The sequence below is a fragment of the Lacerta agilis genome, chromosome 1 (assembly GCF_009819535.1).
Source record: "Lacerta agilis isolate rLacAgi1 chromosome 1, rLacAgi1.pri, whole genome shotgun sequence".
NCBI lineage: Eukaryota > Metazoa > Chordata > Lepidosauria > Squamata > Lacertidae > Lacerta > Lacerta agilis.
The window spans coordinates 42,721,100-42,743,538 of NC_046312.1; the positions used below are offsets into that span (position 1 = coordinate 42,721,100).

General features: G+C 41.9%; 1 protein-coding gene across 1 annotated transcript in view; it reads right to left on the minus strand.

Annotated features, from left to right (window-relative positions):
* The window catches only part of LOC117045051 (cytosolic phospholipase A2 epsilon-like), a 44,080-nt gene extending 21,966 nt beyond the window's left edge, over positions 1 to 22,114 (minus strand). The window contains exons 1-9 of the mRNA XM_033145840.1: positions 22,024 to 22,114; positions 21,549 to 21,638; positions 14,792 to 14,881; positions 12,998 to 13,070; positions 10,842 to 10,978; positions 2,938 to 3,069; positions 1,586 to 1,626; positions 1,263 to 1,305; positions 439 to 502 (exon numbers count right to left, since the gene is read on the minus strand). Coding sequence (XP_033001731.1) covers positions 439 to 502; positions 1,263 to 1,305; positions 1,586 to 1,626; positions 2,938 to 3,069; positions 10,842 to 10,978; positions 12,998 to 13,070; positions 14,792 to 14,881; positions 21,549 to 21,638; positions 22,024 to 22,050 — 697 coding nt within the window. The 5' untranslated portion in view covers positions 22,051 to 22,114. The remainder of the gene's footprint in view (positions 1 to 438; positions 503 to 1,262; positions 1,306 to 1,585; positions 1,627 to 2,937; positions 3,070 to 10,841; positions 10,979 to 12,997; positions 13,071 to 14,791; positions 14,882 to 21,548; positions 21,639 to 22,023) is intronic.
* Positions 22,115 to 22,439: the final 325 nt, after the last annotated feature.

The window sequence follows — 22,439 nt, forward strand, 5'->3', positions numbered from 1 at the left end:
ATCTAAGTATAGGTAAAGGGACCTCTGGCCATTAGGTCCAGTTGCGGACGACTTTGGGGTTGTGGTGCTCATCTCGCTTTACTGGCCAAGGGAGCCGGCGTACAGCCAAGGTCATGTGGCCAACGTTGTTTACTTTCCCGCCGGAGCGGTACCTATTTATCTACTTGCACTTCATGCTTTCAAACTGCTAGGTTGGCAGGAGCAGGGACCGAGCAACAGGAGCTCACCCCGTTGCGGGGATGAGAACCGCCGACCTTCTGATCAGCAAGCCCTAGGCTCTGTGGTTTAACCCACAGCGCCACCCGTGTCCCTTGTGGGTCCAACGATACTGAGTCCTTATTCAATGCACCTGGTACCAATTTCAATCCTGGCTGCACTGAAGTTCTCTGAGGACTGTGTGCTTGATAGCTAGCTAGGTAAAATAGTTAATAAACTTACTTCTACCTTTTTTCTTCTTTTCTCTTCCATTCACCTCTACTTTTAGACAGCCAAGTTCCCGAGACTGCAAGGTAAAAGACAGCAACTGCAGACCTCCAACATTTCATATAAAAAATAGGGTAACATTTGTCAGTATACACTTCTATTCTCACACCAAATGTCCTGGCAGTGTCATTTATTACAAACTGTTGAAGGCTCTTAGCTCAGAGCCACCACCATACTAGGTTCCTGACTCCGAGTCTGACGCTAGTGATGAGATGACTACTGAACCTGTGGTTGGCAAACGGGAGCCCCCTAAAGCAGCTCCCACAGCACTGAGGCCCATAGAGTCCAAGCCAGGGTGCTACAGAACAGGACTGGGGAACCTCCGGACCACAGGTCAATCTTGGCCCCCAAAGGGGTCCAATTTGGCCCACAAGGCAATTTTCCTTAAACCATACCCACTTATTACATTAGTTGATTGGTGAGAGTACAGGGTTCAAGAGACATCTCCCCCAGGCAGGCAATATTTCCAAAAGGCACCTTTCCCCTCCCTTCGCTTCCCATCAGGTGATCAGGAACAGAGGGAAATTGTCTTTTGGATGAATTTGTCTGTGCATGGAACTCAAACAGCTGTCTGAGAGCAAAAGGGAGGCCATCACACAGGTCAGCAAATGTGTTGCCCTCTCACGACATCCCAAACTGGTGCCCACTTCACTCTGCCTAGTGGTAGGATCAGCCGTCCTGGGCAAGGAAGTATTTGCTTATTTATTTCAAACACCCACTTTTCCATATAAAAATTCAGAAATAAGAGGTATAATAGGTATGAATACAAAAGAACGTACCACCAGTACTCCATTTGTAGCAAGGCTTTCAGGAAAATCTGGCCTAATTAAAAGAAAGAAAATGAATTTTTTTGGATGCATTATTTGGCTACAGAACTGCATTGAAAAATTTGGAAATTTGTGAAGTACGGCTGTGCTTCAGCTCATGTATTGTTTCAGAAAGTGTGAATTTGGTAGACTTGCCTTTAAGTGCAAACTGAGCCAAATACCCACCCTTTCCCCCTACTAGGATAAAGTGTCCATTACGATGCATGTATTAATTTCATTGGGTCTACACTTAATAAATTAAACTGATACCCTTTGTCATCTCAAGTGTTACTCACATCTGTTCCAAAGTGAACTCCACTTCCAGCACCTCATCCTTCTGACATTGGGAAAAGGGAACATAGAGAAAGGAAAGGAAAGGAAAGGTTCAAAATAATAACATTGAAAAATATAATTCTGAACTGATGCTGTTCTACTTCGCTGGGAGCTACTTCGCAAGCAACTCTTTCCTATGAGATATTCGTAAGCCACTTTGAGCATTGTTTTAACTATGGAAAGGCAGCATACAAATAAAATGATGATGATGATGATGATTTTCCATTACATGCACCAGAACATACTTTGTAAACAACAGGTAAGGTCAGTAAATGTGAAACTGTAGGGATGTTCTAGCTGGCTCCCTTACATAATTTATATGGGAAAACACAAGAATCCTAAACCCCAATAAACTCAATAGTCCAAAAATTGAGGCATATGATAAAGACATAAGAAATTCAGATACATTTTACATACGTTTAAATAATTTCCATATATACTTTTTATTGAAGAATTCCAAGAAGCTACATATACATATACAAATTTGTCAAACTGGCATGCCTAGTTGGTTTCTGACTGAAAATTTCTATTAGGAACTGATATATTTGCCTATATGCATTGCTGTGAATCCAAAGTTGGGTTTTCCACCCGATCTCTAAAACAAGGCACCAAACTGTTAAAAACACCTTTAAGAAAATGATGCCTACAATAAGCCATTTGGAAAAACCACTCTGACAGATATCACAGAATAAATTACAGAGGAGAACAGAAATGAGTTCCTTGACTCCAGGAAACACTTCCTGTAAGTGAAAGATACTTATACTGTAAATGCATGTTTAAGTTTGAACAAGGCAGCACCTTATACTGGTTTACACTTGCTTTGTAGACCCGCCCACATTTCAGCAAAATCTGATGTTTTTGTCATCTGCAATCTAGTTTGGGCAATGGAATGGATGAAAGTCCAGAGGGAGACTGACATGGTGAGATCAGAGGTCAAAAGACAAGCTTCTTGTTTCCTCAGGGAATTCATAAATTTGAAGCTGGCGTATTGGGGGGGGGGAACCCCACCAAATTATTAGGTCCCTAGAAAATGTATGCTTATACTTAGAATTTTAAGTATTTTTAGTCCTTTTTCAGGTCATATATTAAACAAGTGGGCATGCAAGATCATTTTGGGGGTGGGAAGGGGCAGTCAAAAGGACTTGTACCTCCATGTGCGCATACTCATTGTAAACAAACATGCACCAATGCACATATCCTCTCAAACAATAGTATACACTGAACTAATTAACTATAAATTACAGGATATTTCAAAGAAGCCCTTATTAGTCTGCATCCCATCCTCCCAAACTGTACATATAATTTTGTCTCTCACCTGTTGGTTCAGTTCAAAATGCCTCCAGACTGTTTCACCAGGCTGGAGCTGAGCTATATCAAAAAGAATTGTGCAAAGCTGGTCGTCCCTGAAGAGAGCATCTTCATCACACACTTTCAGTTCTAGTACATTCTAGGGAATAGGGAAAATTAGTCAATGTGTGGTGGGCAAAACCATTTTGAAGACAGACAGCATTAGTGTATACTTGGGGTATTCAAAGGAGTATGTGAAATGGTGGGTGATGTAGTATTGACTTCTGAGCACCAGAGCAATCACCTCTTCTTGACACATCATAGAAATTTATCCTGCTCTCCTTCCATGACAATAAGGAATTAAAAATGGGTCATGGTGACAGTGAATGGCACTCAGCTGGTTCAGGAAGAAGAGAAGGAGTAAAAGGAATTTATGAGATTTATCAGGATGGCTAATCAAGGTACTCCTACGTCAGAGGGAAACAAGCGATTTGGAGAAGGGAAGAAATATTTAAGCTCTTTATGATAATGTTTTGATTATAATATTATTAAGGTAGGAATTAGAAGTAATAACAGCAATAGTTTTACTAAGTTAAGAGAAAAAAGGATATAAAAAGTTAAGATTTGAAATATGATTTTATGTGATAATAATAAGTTGAATGATATAAGTTGTATAAGATGTTTATTTGAAGATTAAGAAGTATGGTGAATGATTGTTAAACTAGTTACAAAGTTATTAAAGTAGATTAGAAATTGAACGCAGAAGAGAGAACGGGGGAAGTCCCCCTAAATAAGATTCGAAATAAGAATTTAATTAATAGACTCCTGTGTTTCTGTGTTGTTGAGGTATGTATCAGGTTTTTTTATTGTTATTAGTATTGTTTATTGTATTTGTTTATATGTTGATTGAATGTTTTTAATCTGTTGTTTTTTATTTGTTATTTTTTATGTGGAAACACCAATAAATTTTTAATTAAAAAAAAGAGAAGGAGTAAAATAATTGGTTGCTTTAGGCACAGGAGGAACATTTAATGGTAACATGACTCACAACCCTGATAAAACACACTAAAGATACTCAACCATCACTTAACTACATTAAAAAGTTTACTGTGTCCCCATTTAGGAGGAATCTTCCCATATCACTATTCCATCCCAAGATAGGAGCACCTAGATATTCAAAACAAAGCCTTAGCTTGAATATCTTTAGCTTCTTGTTTACATTAATCAAACTAATTAGAACTCTGCTTCCCCTGAAAGTGATACTGAAAAAGTCAGAAAATACACATCACTGTTGTAATTATTATTGCTATATATTTATTTATTGTAATATTTATACCCCGCCTTTATCCATGACAGGAATTCAAGACAGCTTACAGATGAAATAGGAGCAGCTAAAAACATAGTGGAGGGAAACAATAATTTAAAAACAATTAACAATTTATATAATTTAAACTATATATACGTATAAAAGATCCAGTGCTTTTTTTCTAAAAAAAAATATGTTTAGGGGTACTCTCATTTTCCTCCTCATATTGAAATACTGCCCCTCAATGAGGCCAAACTTAGATTCACAAAATGTTTAGGGTTATGCATACCCCTGTGTCCCCCCAGAAAAAAGCACAAAAATTTCTATTCAAAAATATGCAGATAATTACAATAAAAACACCACAGCACAAACCCTTTCATTAAAAGCAGTCAGTTCCCAAAAGCCTGCAGGAAGACAAGGAGGGAACCAGTCTAATTTTTCTAAGCAGGGAGTTCCAAAATCTGGGAGCAGCCACTGAGAAGGCCCTCTCTTACATCATCATCATAATAAATAATAATAATTTTATTATTTATACCCTGCCCATCTGGCTGGGCTTCCCCAGCCACTCTGGGTGGCTTACAGCATATATAAAACATAATAAAACATCAAACATTAAAAACTTCCTGATACAGGGCTGCCTTCAGATGTCTTCTAAAAGTTATATAGTTCTTTATTTCCTTGACATCTAAAGAGTGGGTGTTCCACAGGGAGCATGTCTGTGAGGGTTACAGGACCAAGAGAAGGGCCTGCCCCGAAGATCACAATAACCCAGGCAGGTTCATATGAGGGAATATGGTGTTTCAGATAGCTGGGGCCTAAGCTGTAAAGAGCTTTATAGGTCACAACCATCACTTTGAATTGTGCCAGGAACGAAGTGGTACCCAGTGGAGCTATTGTGAAAAATGAGTTGTATGCTCCCTATAATTAGACTTTAGAGCTGTCCAAGGAGATTATGAAGGAATTATGAAACTTGTTTAGATCTGTGGTGACTTTCTCAGCATATACTTTGAACCACACTCAGGCCTCCTTCATATGCAGAGCACATGCGGGAGCTGTTCCCACATGACACGTCACTGCAATTATCAAGATAACTTAGGTAAGGACAGTCACTGGGTACTATCTGTTCATCTAATAGATACAAACATGATTTTATTGTGATACTCTTTCATAAGTCACTGTGAGAATCCAGACAGAAAAGAAACCTGACAAAACTTTACTGAGGAAACTGGGGGGGGGGGGGTTAATAATCTGAGGAGACAGGAACAGAGAAGTAGCTGGATTTGTAGCTGGTTTACTGACTGGACCCAAAGAGTACTCACTAATGGCTCCTTATTATTTGGGGGGAAAGTGACAAGTGAGATGCCGCAGGGCCCATTGTTCTTCAACATTTTTATAAATGACCTGGACAAAGGAATTGGGAGGATGCTCATCAGATTTGCAGATGACACCAAACTGGGAGGGGTAGCTAATGTTGTGAAAGATTGGACCAAACTAACAAAATGAATTTCAACAGGGACAAATGTAAGGTTCCGCACTTAGGCAGGAAGAACCAGGGCACAAATATAAGTCGGAGGACAGCTGGCTTGCAAGTACAGTGGTGCCTCGCAAGACGAAATTAATTCGTTCCGCAAGACTTTTCGTCTTGCGGAAATTTCGTCTTGCGAGGCACCGTTTCCCATAGGAACGCATTAAAATTTAATTAATGCGTTCCTATGGGGAAAAAAGTCCGGGGGCCCCTTCCGACCGTCACCGGAGCCTCGCCGCGCCGTGTTTTAAAGCTACAGGGAGCGAACAGCAGCACTGCTGTTCGCTCCTTGCAGCTTTAAAACGTGGCGCGATGAGGCTCCGGTGGGGAGAGGCGGCGTCGGATCATGCACGGCCATCCAAAATGGCGGCGCGATCCCACTCCGCCCCCCCACGCACCGGAGCCTCGCCGTGCCGTGTTTTAAAGCTGCAGGGAGCGAACAGAAGCATTGCTGTTCGCTCCCTGAAGCTTTAAAACGCGGCGCGATGAGGCTCCGGTGCGCAGGGGGCGGCGTCGGATCGCGCACGGCCATCCAAAATGGCGGCACGATCCCACTCCGCCCCCCCCCCCCGCGCACCGGAGCCTCGTCGCGCCGTGTTTTAAAGCTGCAGGGAGCCAACAGCAGCACTCCTGTTCGCTCCCTGCAGCTTTAAAACGCGGCGCGATGAGGCTCCGGTGCGCGGGGGGCGGCGTCGGATCACGCACGGCCATCCAAAATGGCGGCGCGATCCCACTCCGCCCCCCCCCCGCGCACCGGAGCCTCGTCGCGCCGTGTTTTAAAGCTGCAGGGAGCCAACAGCAGCACTCCTGTTCGCTCCCTGCAGCTTTAAAACGCGGTGCCGCGCCATTACAGGGAGCTGTAAAGGCTTACCTTTTTCTCCGGTCGGGAGGGGTGTTGTGCATCGCATCCATCTTGGATCGACATCGATCCAAGATGGATGCGATGCACAACACCCCTCCCGACCGGAGAAAAAGGTAAGCCTTTACAGCTCCCTGTAATGGCGCGGCACCGCGTTTTAAAGCTGCAGGGAGCGAACAGGAGTGCTGCTGTTGGCTCCCTGCAGCTTTAAAACACGGCGCGACGAGGCTCCGGTGCGCGGGGGGCGGAGTGGGATCGCGCCGCCATTTTGGATGGCCGTGCGCGATCCGACGCCGCCCCCCGCGCACCGGATCCGCGCCGCGCCGCGTTTTAAAGCTGCAAGGAGCGAACAGCAGCACTCCCTGCAGCTTTAAAACACGGCGGGGCAAGGCTCCGGGGGGCGGGGGGGATCGCGCCGCCATTTTGGATGGCCGTGCGCGATCCGACGCCGCCCCCCGCGCACCGGATCCGCATCGCGCCGCGTTTTAAAGCTGCAAGGAGCGAACAGCAGCACTCCCTGCAGCTTTAAAACACGGCGGGGCAAGGCTCTGGGGGGCGGGGGGATCACGCCGCCATTTTGGATGGCCGTGCGCGATCCGACGCCGCCCCCCGCGCACCGGATCCGCGTCGCGCAGCGTTTTAAAGCTGCAAGGAGCGAACAGCAACACTCCCTGCAGCTTTAAAACATGGCGGGGCGAGGCTCCGGTGCTTACAGTGGTACCTCGCCAGACGAATTCGTCTTGCGAAAAAGAGCCATAGACGAATTCGTCTCGCGAGTCAACTAAAAACTCGCAAAACCCTTTCGTTTTGCGAGTTTTTCGTTGTGCGAGGCATTCGTCTTGCGGGGTACCACTGTAATACATGTGAAAAGGATGTAGAGGTCTTAGTAGACCACAAGCTTAACATGAGTCAACATTGTGATGCCGCAGTAAAAAAACCAACACATCTGGAATACTGTGTCCAATTCTGGACACCACAATTTAAGAAGGATATTGACAAGCTGGAACATATGTATGTTGAATGGTTTATTTAAATATTAAGGTTCATTATTGTTTCACAAGAAAGGCCAGAATAAATATCATGACCTAGTTTTACAGCTGTGAAGCAGTATAGCACGTGCTGTTAAGTTGTGTTAATTAAGCTGTGTCAGCAATTGGGTGTAGTATATAAAGAGCAGAGTGTACTTCTTTCTGTACACTGGTGAATGGGTCATACCTATAGATTTAATGTAAGAGGAGTTTTTGTTTTTGTAATTAAAGCCAAGCAAAATATATTTTTGCATTTCTTCGTTGTTTCCTGAATATGTGGTCTCCCCAGCACACTTTTTGCACCGCAATTAGTCTGCTAAATACGCAACAATGCAGAGGAGGGCAACCAAGGGTCTGGAAACCAAGGCTTATGAGGAACGGTTGAGGGAGTTAGATATTTTTACCCAGGAAACTGGGAGGAGATATGATAGCCATTTTCAAATATCTAAAGAGCTGTCATGAAAATGGAGCAAGATTTCTCCTGCTTCAGAGGCCAATAGCTTCAGGTTACAAGGAGACTCCAACTAAACATCAGAAAGAACTTTCTGACAGTAAGAGCTGTTCAACAGTGGAATGGACTCCCTTGGGAGATTGTGGACTCTCCTTCATTGGGGGTTTTTAAGCAGAGGTTATATGGCCATCTGTCATAGATGCTTTAGTTGAGATTCCTGCATTGAGGGAGTTGGATGCCCTCAGGATCCCTTCCAGCTCTACATTTCTATGATTCTATGAAGAGGATGTGGCCCTTGATCAGGGAACTTTTGTGCACTACTGCATATGCCAAGCACCATCTTGAGGCTATTTCTGCCCTACCACCACTACTGGGCAAAGAGGTTGGTTAATTGAAATGTGGATGGGGGGAAAAAGTGGAGGCTAACTTGGGAGCTGGCAACTGCAGCTGGATGTTGACCAAGGAGGCAATAGATCAGCTGTTTCTCCTCAATTGATAAACACACGCCATCCAGATGTATGGTGTGCACAGTCTTCTATGGGGAGAGGATCATAAGACATATCCAATACAAAAGAAAAGAGAGGGGGGAGAAGAGATCTGGGTAAATGAGTTGCAAGGGAATTACCTTTTCACACTGAAAACCTGTCTTTCTCCAAGTATTTATCATTGACTTGGAGGCCATTGAAATTGTGATGCCACTACAAATCTGTGATTCTGGACTTCCGGTGGAGTGCCATTCTGCTGTCGGTAGATTTCTCAGCTCTGAGAATCTCCGGCGCTGTCGGGGAAGGGGGAGCCGTAACCGTGCTACGGTCCCCCAAAAGAACTCCAGGTGGAGCCTCCTGGAGTCGTGGGGATCCGGCGGCACCCAATGCGCCTCCTTTACTCTCCGGTAAGCCCTAGTAAGGGCTGCCAAGAGCGAGTGAAGTGGAAGGCGCAGGTGCTGTGGATTGAGCACTACCCCGGCAACGCGAAGCAGCGACTGCTGACAGCAATGAGTGCTTCATTTCTCCTTCAATTTGGATTTGTCAATTTGGACTCTAAGTAGGAAGATTTAAAGGCATTTGAAATAATTGGGAAAGAGCTAGGGGCTTAAAATTACGGAGGTCGGTCCCTGGCTATTGGAGCAGAAGGAACATTGTTAATATTGTAACTGAGGTAAAAGCAAAGTGCAAAGAAAAAGAGGAAAACTTCTGTAATTGTTTCCCCAACAAAGGGGGATTTATTTCAGACTTTTAGAGTGAACTTTGAATTGGAAAAAAGTATTATCCTTCTCTTTCCGGAGGTCTTGAAAGGTTTAGCAAGAAACAAAGGCAAGATGGTGGCTAAAGTGGCAGCATAACGGAATAGTTTAGACTGTAAGGTTGTTTTTTGACTTTGAATATGACAAAGAAAAAATGGTCTGTGGCTTTCCAGAAAAAGACTTTGGAACTTTTGCAGGAGATAGAACAGACCATGAGAGACATGAATATTACCTTACAGAATTCAAGACTGGATATAAATATAAAAACAACGGAAATAATAAAACCAGTCCCGGGACAAATTCAGGAGCAGAAAGCGGAAGAGATGGAATCAGTTAAAGACTTTCTGACAGTTGAAGAAGGAAAGAACAATGGGGTTCTCAACGCAAAAGGACCATTTGGCAAACAAGAAGGTGCAGTTGATGCAGTTGATCGAATTTATAAAGAAGTGTCTAAGGAAGAGCGTATGCTGCAAAAGAAGAGAAAAGGGTCTGCACTCTGCTATAAGAAGGAAATGTGGAGTTCTACATGGCATAAGGAGAGATGAGAACAGAAGACAGTGTGTTTTGACTTATGGGTTTGGCAATCTGCTAGGGTTGGAGTGGGATGAAAAGGAGCTAGGGTTATTTCTATATCTTTATAAGGTTAAGACGCACGGATCTGGATACTGGTTAAGGAGGAATTGTTAAGAATTTATAGCAAAAAAAAATTGAGACCAGAGGGAGGAAAGGGTGTGGGAAAAGAAGAAATTTTGGTATATAAAAATTGGTTTGAGAAGGGGAAAATTGATAAGGGGTTAGGAAAATTGCAGAAGTATTCAGGAGCCGAGGTGGGGTAAAATAGATTAGGAGTAAAGCTAGATATTATATGATTTTGTTTAAGGATGAGGAGCAATAGATAAAAAGATGTGGTAAAATAGATAGGACTATGATTAAGAAAACTGGTAAAGATGATACACAATGAATCCAATAGAGGGGGGCTTGAGGAAGTCAACTGATGATGAAATAGAGGAAATTATGAATGTCTGGCCTAAGGAAAGGGGCCAGACTTAAGCAATGATTTGTGTGTGTGTTAAATATGTTAAATTTAGAATGTTTAATGTTTTCTCCTGTGAGAGAGGGGAGTGGAGAATTGCTTCCTCCAGTGAGGGGGGGAGGGGGAAAAATATAACAATTATGTAATGTGCTTAAAATTGTTAAAATCAATAAATTTTTGATTAAAAAAACAAATCTGTGATTCTATTATTTTGTCTTTCTTAGTTAAGGCCTTATGCAGTGCAGGGATGCGGTCAGCAAAACATTTGGAGGAAACTCACTCAGAACTACACACCCAGGGGCCATGTTGCCTCAGGGAAGTTCTCTCTGGTTGCTAAGCAACACCTCCTCCTCCAGCCCTTCTGGCTTAGCTGACTTACTGATAACAGAATTAACCCTCTAGTTATAAACTAAATGATCCCTGCTGTTGCACTTATTTTCATTTATTTTTCACTAAAATCAATAAAACCAACCAGTGAAAACCTCACCTTCACCACATTCTGGATTCTAAAATAGAAGGTTTCATTCCAGACTGGATTGCTGCTATTTGAGATGGCTTTTGTCCGGGTATTACCAAAGGAAGCTGTCGGTAACCTCAAACTTATGTAACAATCACTTGGACTTACTGCATGTTTTAAAAACAACAACAACAACCAGTTAAAACCAATTACAATGTATTCTCACCTCACCTTCACCATACTCTGGATTCTAAAAGAGAAGGTTTCATTCCAGACTGGATTACTGCTATTTGATATGTTTTTTATCTGGGCGTTACCAAATGATGTTAGGAAAACATGCTTTAAGAAACAGATAAAAAGTTCCTGGAAGCTTTAAAGAGGGTTCCAGAATTTTTCTTTAGTGTGTAGGAGTGGCACTCAGCTGGAGGTGCAAATAAGGGGAGGAAGTTGCAGGCTGCAATTTCCACACAAGGAAAGCACACACACTCGAAGCAAAATAGGAAATTCTTTCCAGTAGCACCTTAGAGACCAACTGAGTTTGTTCTTGGTATGAGCTTTCGTGTGCATGCACACTTCTTCAGATACCTTCTTCAGATACCTTCTTCAGATATCTTCTTCAGTGTGCATGCACACAAAAGCTCATACCAAGAACAAACTCAGTTGGTCTCTAAGGTGCTACTGGAAAGAATTTCCTATTTTGCTTCGACTATGGCAGACCAACACGGCTACCCACCTATAACTAGCACACACACTGTCAGCACTGAGATTATACCGTGCTGGAGAGATCAAGAGGGAATGTCAATAGGTTGTATATAATGGTAACAGAAATGCTTGTGCAACCAGTCAAGCAATAAAGAAGCTCTTGACTGTGAATTTGAGTACTTACATAACAATCAATTTGTCTTACTATGTGTTTGTTTTGGGGTTTTTTAAAGTAATTTAGTCTGAAAAAGACAGATACACTCTTATTATACAAAGTGATATATCTAGGAAATATAGTGTCCTGGATCAATTAAAACATGGTTGGTGAACTTGGGTCCTCCACCCCAGATGTTAAAAGGCAGAGGAAGAGCGCCAGGCGGGCCACAATTTATCTCTCCCCCCCCCCATGAGTGGGCTCAAGTGCTGTTCATTGCTCAGTTGGCCCACTCCCCAGGGAACAACTGTCCTAAGCCTGATGGCATTGGCCAATTGCAATCCAGCCAGCCATTGGTTGGATCACTGGCATGGCCTGTGGTCTGGCCGCAACACCGCCCACCATAGAAGGTGAGTGGACTCATTGAATTCCAACTCCCATCAACCCCAGCCAGCATGGACAGTGATCAGGGATGGTGGGAGTTAAGCCCTAGCAACATCTAGAAGGCCACAGCCTAGCCACCTGTGAATTAAAAGAAGGTTGTTGTACTTCTAACATACACCTTGTAATTTGGAATATCTCATGTTCACGGTATTAGGATCAAGATATCAAACAAGTCAGTCCTATTAATCATTTTCCTATCTAAATTCTGTTGAACAGCCTGCTGTTCTGACAAATAAATAATTTTTTTGAAATGATACTATGACTACAGATAACATGGGAAAGTTTGTTAGTGGCTATTGCAATCGGTGTTCTAAATGCTATATTTCATGATGCAAAGAGTAGCATCTGCCTTTCCCTTCCCAACAGACAGCATAGGCAGGCAAGGGATTTTGGGAGGAATTCCACGCTGTTGTGCTGTGTTATGGCAGCACAAGTATTTCTGCTTCCCACACAGAGCAATCTCCTCTCTCCTCCCCCTGCACACTGTTTGGGGGTTCTTCTGACCTTTCAGAGCCAATTTTGGGGGGCCTGGGGGTATGCATGGTGGAAGGAGACGGTGGAAAGCCCTGTTGTGCAAAGGTGACTTATTTCACTGTCTCCGGCTAGCACATCTGCCTAACTGAATCTGGCCAAGCAACACCAACATGTCAACAGAGCCTACAGTGGTAATTACTACTGTAGCTTCCATTAAACAGTAACAACATAAAATGAATAAAAATATTCGTTAAATGTTTTTCATTAAATATATTTATTTAAATATCATTAAATACATTAAAATTTAAAATCAGTATTAAAAAAAGAATCTTAATATTAAATCAACCCATATTTATATGCCAGCATTTTGAGAGCCAGATTAATAGCTACTCAGGATCTGCCAGATACTCACACACATCTGCTCGCTGGAGATTTCTAATTCTTATAACTCGTACAGAGAGCAAACAGAAGGGAGGTACCTGTACCTGAAAGGAAAAATGGAGAAAGGAGAAATACGTAAGGAACAGTAAAAGTGAATTTACTCATTTCTGGCAGAGGAAGGAGGTCATTTAAGGCCTGAAGAACTATTTCAAAAGGATTTGCAACCTGAATCACAGCAGTAGTGAAGGGTAGATGGGAATAAGACCTCTGGTCTTTTGCACCCAAAAAAAGAAGCATTAAAGCCTTCTGTTTGGCAGGGCTTACATTATTTGTCTGGGTGGTAAGAGAATAACCGCAAGCAAATAGCTTCCACTGTTTGCAGGGAAGTGGAGATTCCCCTTTGGCAGGCAGAAAGGAAGGTGATGAAGGAAGGTGATTCATGTTGCTAGAGAGGCAGGAAGAGAAGCGGCTGCAAAATCAATGCAAAGGCACCAGTGAAATGCCTAGAAGTAGCAGTAGTTGCAAAAAGCAAAAGATGCCTCTTTAAGCTTTGAAATGTAGTGAGTTGAAGGCAGAGCAGAAACTGAAGGAGCAGGAGTTTGAATGATAAATGCAACGAAAGCAAAAACACAGCACACTGGTTTGCTGTGGGTTTTTTAAAAAAACTCATTGCCATTTGCATTGTACCTATCATTTGTTCATAAGAACAATTATAATTATTGCCAAAGATAGCCTCTATTTGTTTTAACCTTTATTGATAACCTCCAGCTGCATTCCAGCCTTGTGTACAGGTCCCTCCCTCCATAAGTGCCATGACACACCTGCCAAGTGTCCAGTTGTAACTGGGATCGCCCCACTTTTTAGAAGGCACCCTGGTTCTGCTTTCATCTCGGGGTGCCCCGATTTCATGCAGCAGGCATGGGGGGCAAGGGTGAGTGGGGTAAATTGCAGGCAGAGATGGCAAGCAGTGTGTGTGAGAGGGGTGGAAAGGGCTGGTGGAAAGGGCAAGGCTGGGAGGCAGCGAGAGGGTGGGAGATGTCCTGGATTTTTGTTAGAAAAAAATGGGAGGATATGCCATGATACTAGTCCCAGCAGGAAACTATTAATTAAAATTTTAAAAGAAAAAACTAAATTAGAGAACATAAATCTCACCTATTTCCTCCCAAGTGCATTGCAGTGGGCATTAATGTAACATAACACAGGGTTCATCAATTAAAATGGAAACTCCTGCACATTTTCAGCATGGAGTAACTGAGATCACTGGTCTCTACATGCAATAGAAGAAACCCGAATGGATTTCTTTTACTAAGTATTTCTGCTTCCTGAGCTTAGTCAGGTAGCAGGTGAAGCAAACTGCATAATGCTCAAGTTCCAAGGTTTTGAAACCAGATACTGTACTTCACTCTTGCATATGTTAAGGCTTCCCAGCCTTGTGCAATGCAAAATGTTGCTACAGGTATCATCTGCATAATTGATTTGTATGCATCAGATACATCTTTCATTCAACACCACACACAAAGGATTCCTACCAGTAGCTGATTGACAATGGTCTACAACTTCCTGCTTAAAAGGTACAACCTTTCCTACACAACCCATATGCAATATTAATGATACGTTCAATCTACAGAGCATGCATATGCCTGTTTTAATTGTCCTTCCCAAGCTGTTTTTTCTCTAAGAAAATGAACATGTGTTTTCCCTTACAGTGTTTATAACTACAGTGCAAAGAGAAGGAGCACAGGGAAGAAATCCGGGACTGAAAATTAGTGTAGTTATAATTCTACCCGAAAATCCACACCCAGATCCACTCAAGAATTGCACTGACCTTCATTGAAGCTGCATCACAAACGTGGCTCACCATCTTGTTGGGTTCAACAAAGATGCCCTGTTTTCTCTCATCTTCCATGGTTGTGACCTGAAAATTTCCCAAGCAACGCAAAAAAAGAGAGTCGTTTTGTTGTTCTTTGTATGCTGAACTACATACATCTTTATTACTCCCACTTCATGAAGTCGTTCAGCTTGTCCAGGGCCAGTCTGGGTGCCAATTTATAGTTGGATGTCAGTTTAATCAACAGGTGATCATGTAACTAATGAAAGATCTGCCCTTAAACTTAGTCAAAGTCAAAGTCAAATTCTTTATTGCATTAGCATTTAGCCATAGCAGAAAGCCAACAAACAAAAACAAACAATGCCGAATACAAACAACAGAGTACATAAGTCACACTGAACTGCAGATATAGCATGGCATAATAAAACTTAAATTACAATAAAACACCTGAGGCCAATTATCTAAAATTACTAAGAGATACCAAGCAAATAGAAACCTGAGGTAGGCTCTAAAGGTTGAACTAAAACAAAATGAGGACAGTGATAATAGTCCTGAGCTAGGTCGCACACCCTGTCAAGGGAACCCTAAGTTTCAATGCCTGCAGAATAAAAAAAACGGCCACTCCACGTGAGACTTGGGGGTTTGCATCTACTAGTAGGAATTTCAGGCAGTCATCCTTAGATATACTGTAATGGAGGACAGGATCAGGAAAAGAAGTTTGGGTCTTATTGAATCGCATAGGGGACACTGAAAAAAGAAATGTAAAAGGTCTTCTATCTCTTTCATATTGCAGGGGCAGAGGCGCAGAACAATAGGGACCTTAAGGTATATACCCTGGAGGAAGGCCGTGGGTAGGGTATGGAAGCAGGCCATAGAGAAAGCTCTTCTTAATGCAGGCTCCGTCAGGTCACTAAAGTAATTGGCGAATGATCTTATGGCCTTCACTCTAGGGAACCACATAGCTAGAATCCAGTCATGAATTTTATCTTGATCCCAAGATGACGGCTCAGGAAATTCCAGAAGGGAATAACGAATAAGGATGGCCTCCATGCCCTTGGTCCATGTTGCCTACATCCTGTTGCCTATACCTGCACATTAGCAGAATTATATCCCATCATATTTTCCTCAGCTTTATTAGCCACATCAATTCCCCAATGCTTAAATCTATGCTGTACGGTGTTCTGCATCTTTTCACTAGTCGTTCTTTTCAAAATGCTACCCTGTCACTTAGAAATTTGAGCCCCATCTCTTTAAAACTCATTAACCTGAACACAGGCACTTGTTCTTCCTAGTGAAATTGCAGGTTCTGAGCTTGTATCCATTGCCTATTTTAAAGGAACATGCAGTCCACACTTTGGGAATGGTTCTTGGCTGTATAAGGTACTCACTCAGCAGTCCCCTACCAAGCCCCATGCCCAGAGCACATTTGTTATGCTTACAGTTGGAGACAATATCTAAATAAATGGAGATATACACTTACATGCAGTCATTGACACTGGAGAAATGCTATGAAATCACTGAGAGAGCTCCAAAGTCATGGGATCATGAATTGATCTGCATCTTTGAAGAGTACAATATGTTGTTCTTTATTACTTAAGCTGGTCATATTATGAGTACAGGTAAAGGTAAAGGTACCCCTGACCATTAGGTCCAGTCGCGGACGACTCTGGGGTTGAGGCACTCATCTTGTTCTATAGGCAAGGGAGCCGACATTTGTCTGCAGACAGCTTCCAGGTCATGTGGCCAGCATGACTAAGCCACTTCTGGTGAACCAGAGCAGTGCACGGAAACGCCGTTTACCTTCCTGCCGGAGCGGTACCTATTTATCTACTTGCACTTTGACGTGCTTTCAAACTGTTAGGTGGGCAGGAGCAGGGACCGAACAATGGGAGCTCACCCCATTGCGGGGATTTGAACCACTGACATTCTGATCGGCAAGCCCTAGGCTCTGTGGTTTAGACCACAGCGCCACCCGCTTCCCTCATTATTAATTATATTATTCATTATATTATGAATATAATATATTATGAATAGCTGAACATTAATAACCATTTAAGTACTAACTTATTGTACTACATAATTACATTGTGAAGGTAATTTTTATTTGTACTTCTCCTAGGCTGGGTTCTTTCATTATGTTTTACATTATATTTATTCATTAAAAATAAAAACTGAGCTCCCAAGTTGAAAATGCTTGAAACAAACAAAACAAAATCCATTCCATTTTCTGGAATGCTTTTTCAGCACCTAGAAACATTATTTGACTTCTTTCGAAGCTGGTTTAGCAATATTCACAATTTACATTTTTCTCATGTAGCTTTTCCGATGTCAAGCAACTAGTGTGAGTTCCTTATTAATGCCTTGGTGGTAAGTATCCTATAACTGTTTTTCAGTAAAGAAATAGAAAGGAGAGGTGCTTTTGCAATTACCGGTAAATGGGAAGTCTAAAAACCATATTTTCTGCATTTCCAGAAAATGAGACATGGTCTGGCTTGCTGTGTCATCCGAACCAGGGCTCATGATTTGTTTTCCCCAGATAAACCACAAACGGCAAGACAATAACAAACATTAGTTTCCGCTTGTGGTTTGTGTGGTGAGAAACAAACTATGATCCTGAGCTTGGACAACATAACAAGCCAAACCATGCCTAGTGTCCTGGCACTGCAGCAACAGCAGGAGCAGAATGAAGCTCCCACAATTTCAGTGGAATACAGTACATGCAGCACATTGACATTGCGCCATAGGTTATTTGAAAAAGGTGGTTAGTACTGTCAAAACGTATTAAACCAACCCTTATTACACCAATAAAAGCCCTATTTGTCACTAAACAGCACTTGCAATTCCAGATTCTGGTGGTTTTACACTTTTGAGATCACATCCGGCAAGAGAAAGAATCTACACACAGATATCCAGATATATGTATAAATCTTGCAGAAGCAGTAAATGAATCAAAAACTCATATAAGCATGGAACTAATGATGGAACCTCCTGAAGTTGAGGCTCCAGTACTTTGGCCACCTCATGAGAAGAGAAGACTCCCTGGAAAAGACCCTGATGTTGGGAAAGATGGAGGGCACAAGGAGAAGGGGACGACAAAGGATGAGATGGTTGGACAGTATTCTCGAAGCTACTGGCATGAGTTTGGCCAGACTGCGGGAGGCAGTGGAGGATAGGCGTGCCTGGCGTGCTCTGGTCCATGGGGTCACGAAGAGTCGGACACGACTGAACGACTGAACAACAACAATGATGGCTAAATATGCCCATTTCACTTTTTCAACTTTTCCAATCTTCAGATCTTCACATTTCCACATCAGTTTGAGATTTTTTTAAAGCCCCCTCTAAGATTCTCTCCCGTTCTAGTGCTAATTTCTCCTAATATACACATTTTATACGCAATTTTGTACACATTTTTGCATATATTTCCTCCTAATATAATGCCTTTTTGCATGTTGCTTTTACAGATATATGCATCTATATGTATACTTTTAGCTTAGCAAATGCATTTTTGTACACATTTCTTGGCTGAAGAAATGCATTGCAAAATTCAGATTACTGTGAATTTCGAAGGTTGGCACAAACACGGTTCTCCTTCATGTTACACATAACAAAGATTCCCTGATATCTCTCTTTTCCCATTGTTTCCATCTACAGATTCTCCAAGCAATGACAAAGAAGTTATTTTTCTCTAAACCATTTCATTATGCTCTTTGTATGCTGAATTACATCTGTTTTGTTAACCCCAGTTCATTAAGTCATTAAGCTTGTCCTGCCTATTTTCCCAGTCCTCTGTGTCAATTTACAGCTGGCTATCAGCTTATTCAACACTCCGTCTGTTTCCCAGGTAACTAATTAAAAAAAACCCTGCTCTTGAGCTGAGTTAACCCACCAGATAGATCTAATGGTCCACTAGGGTTACAGTTAATGCCCTGCCTAGCAGTTACACTGCCATTGTTACTCCCCACTCCATTGTCACCCTAACGTATTTCCTACATTATTATTATTAATTTCATTTCTATACTGCATTATATTTTTAATTTTAAAAAATCTCAAAGCAGTTTACAACCTATGTTAAAACATCAAATAAAATAATCTGGAATAAAACATCACTGAAGAAAGTCAAGTATACATTTGAAGCAACATGATTAACAGGAAGCTAAAATACCGTTTCAAAATATTTCAGAACGAAACATTACAAAAGAGATCAACTAAATAATGTTGTTAACACAGCAGAGTTAACAACAACCACTTTATCTTAAGCAAAAGAAAAGAGCTTAGTTAGCTGCATTCATTAAAGGTAAAGGTAAAGGGACCCGCGAATGACTCTGGGGTACCTATTTATCTACTTGCACTTTGAAGTGCTTTTGAACTGCTAGGTTGGCAGGAGCAGGAGCTGGGACCAAGCAAGGCAGGAGCAGGAGACTGATCTTCTCCAGTCCTCTGGCCACTGCTGAGTTTTCCAAACTTGCTGGCATATTGAGTGTAGCACCTTAACAACATCATCCTTTAAAATTTTAAATAATTCAGCTGGAATATCATCACTTCCACTGGCCTTGTGATTAGCAGTGCTTTCTATGGCCCATTTCACTTCACTCTCCAGGATGTCTGGCTCAAGGTCAGCAACCACACTACCTGGGGTGTACAAGACGTCCATATCTTTCTGGTATAATTCCTCTGTGTATTCTTGCCACCTCTTCTTGATGTATTCTGCTTCTGTTAGGTCCTTCCCATTTTGTCCTTTATTATGGTAATCTTTGGACGAAATGTTCCTTTCATATCTCCAATTTTCTTGAATTTTCTCTGGGCTTTCCCATTCTGTTGTTTTCCTCTATTTCGTTGCATTGCTCGTTTAAGAAGGCCCTCTTGTCTCTTCTTGCTATTTTTTGGAAATCTGCATTCAGTTTCCTGTATCTTTCACGATCTTCCTCACATTTTGCTTGCCTTCTCTCCCCCGCAATTTGTAAGGCCTCATTAGACAGCCACTTTGCTTTCTTGCATTTCCTTTTCATTGGGATGGTTTTCATTGCTGCCTCCTGTATAATGTTACGAGCCTCCATCCATAGTTCTTCAGGCACTCTATCCACCAAATCTAAATCCTTAAACCTGTTCCTCACTTCTACTGTTTATTCATAAGGAATTTGATTTAGATTGTATTTTACTGACCTAGTGGTTTTTCCTACTTTCTTCATTTAAGCTGGAATGTTGCTATAAGAAGCTGATGGTCTGAGCCACAGTCAGCTCCAGGTCTTGTTTTTGCTGAGTGTATAGAGCTTCTCCATCTTTGGCTGCAGAGAATATAATCAATTTGATTTCGATGCTGCCCATCTGGTGGTGTCCATGTGTAGAGTCGTCTCTTGTGTTGTTGGGAAAGAGTGTTTGTGATGACCAGCTTGTTCTCTTGACAGAACTCTATTAGCCTTTGCCCTGCTTCGTTTTGAACTCCAAGTCCAAACTTGCCAGTTGTTCCTTTTATCTCTTGACTCCCTACTTTAGCATTCCAATCCCCTATAATGAGAAGAACATCCTTCTTTGATGTCATTTCTAGAAGGTGTTGTAAGTCTTCATAGAATTAGTCAATTTCAGGTTCTTCAGCACTGGTAGTTGGTGCATAAACTTGGATTACTGTGATGTTAAAAGGTCTGCCTTGGATTCGTATCGAGATCATTCTATCATTTTTGTGATTGCATCCCAGTACAGCTTTCGCCACTCTTTTGTTGAATATGAGAGCCACTCCATTTCTTTTACAAGGTTCTTGCCCCCAGTAGTAGATATGATAGTCATCCAAACTGAATTCACCCATTCCCATCCATTTTAGTTTACTGATGCCCAGGATGTCAATATTTATTCTTGCCATCTCATTTTTGACCACATCCAGCTTACCAAGGTTCATGGTTCTTACATTCCAGGTTCCTATGCAATATTTTTCTTTACAGCATTGGACTTTCCTTTCGCTTCCAGGCATATCCGCAACTGAGCGTCCTTTCGGCTTTGGCCCAACCGCTTCATCAGCTCTGAATCTACTTGTAATTGTCCTCTGCTCTTCCTCAGTAGCATGTTGGACACCTTCCGAACTGAGGGGCTCATCTTCCAGAGTCATAACTTTTATATGCCTGTTGTCTTTGTCCATGGAGTTTTCTTGGCAGGGATACTGGAGTGGCTTGCCAGTTCCTTCTCCAGGTGGATCATATTTAGTCTAAACTCTCCGCTATGACCTGTCCATCTTGGGTGGCCCTGCATGGCATAGCTCATAGCTTCCCTGAGTTATTCAAGCCTCTTCGCCATGAAGGCAGTGATCCATGAAGGAGTTGCCTTGACTACAGATCCTCTATTAAGTTCCCTTTTGGCAATATGAGTCGCTAGTTTTGGAGCAGCAGGTAGAGGTCATGGGAGCACTGTGTAGCTTTGCTGCCAGTGGTATTACAGGCACATTCCAGTATGAGTTTGTGTAACACACACAGCATTTATTCCATAGGTGGTCCTGCTAGCAAGGGAGGAGATCATACCTATTACAACAATATACTTATGATATGTAGGTAGAAACTAGATTCCTCAAAAAAATGGGCAACACGTCAAATTACTTGCACTATAATATTCCTGAGGGATATTCGATAATATATTGTTAGCTGAGATATTGACCCCTCAAAACTGTATGTTATACTCCCATATTAAGAGCCCTGGAATGATTATATGAAAAGATTCAATCAGGTATAATGACAAAGTTAGGGCATGCAATAAAAATTCATACATTGTCTGGTACCTGACTTTCAGCCCCATATGGATTTTTAATTCCAAAAAACTTCCTCTTTGCTTCTCCATTTCCATATGTATTTGATTTAGTGTTTGGGTCCTAGGAGGCAAAATAGAATTTCAATGGATCTAAGTTACAAACACATTATTTTTAGTTACACTATATTACATACCTTTTGTAAAACCAACATAGAAAGATTTGTAATGTAGGCACAGCAATTCTACAGTGATTCTGCACTGAGATGCCTGCCTGCCAAACACCACCCTTGTTTGCAGTATGTAGGTTCTGACATATTTGAAAAAGAATACCCTTCAAGCATGAAATCTGTTGGTTACCAGTCTGTGAGATGCAAAATTGATAAAAGTATACAGTTAGGTATACTTTGCTTCCTGAGTTTACAGTCCCTCTTCCATCACAGTCACAATAATTATTATTTCATTTGTCTCAATCAAGACAATAAAGCTATGTTGAAGACTTTCCTTACCAGAAGAATATTGGCTGGTGAACCCATATAAATCTCGGATGTGTACACTGCAGGTGGTGCTTTGACCTCAGATTCCAAAACTGAGAAGGATCCTTGAAGCATACTTTGAACCAGTTAAGGAAGATGAACAAGTATATAAAAAGTGACTCAGAGCTACACCCCTCTCTTACTTGAAAAATTGCAGGAAGTCTCCTCCTACATTCCACTCTCTATCCAGGCAAATCTGCCAGGTTATTTGCTTATGGAAAAATTTCCAGGTAATTTGCATGCCTCCTGCAGACTGTCAGTCGTTTCCAGGAGGGATTCATGCATATATCAGAACTTTAGATTTGCACAATTAAAGTGAGTGAAAGTGCCATCACCCCTGCAAACCAGATCCACTTTAAACAAAACAAAACAAAACAAAAAACCCTGCT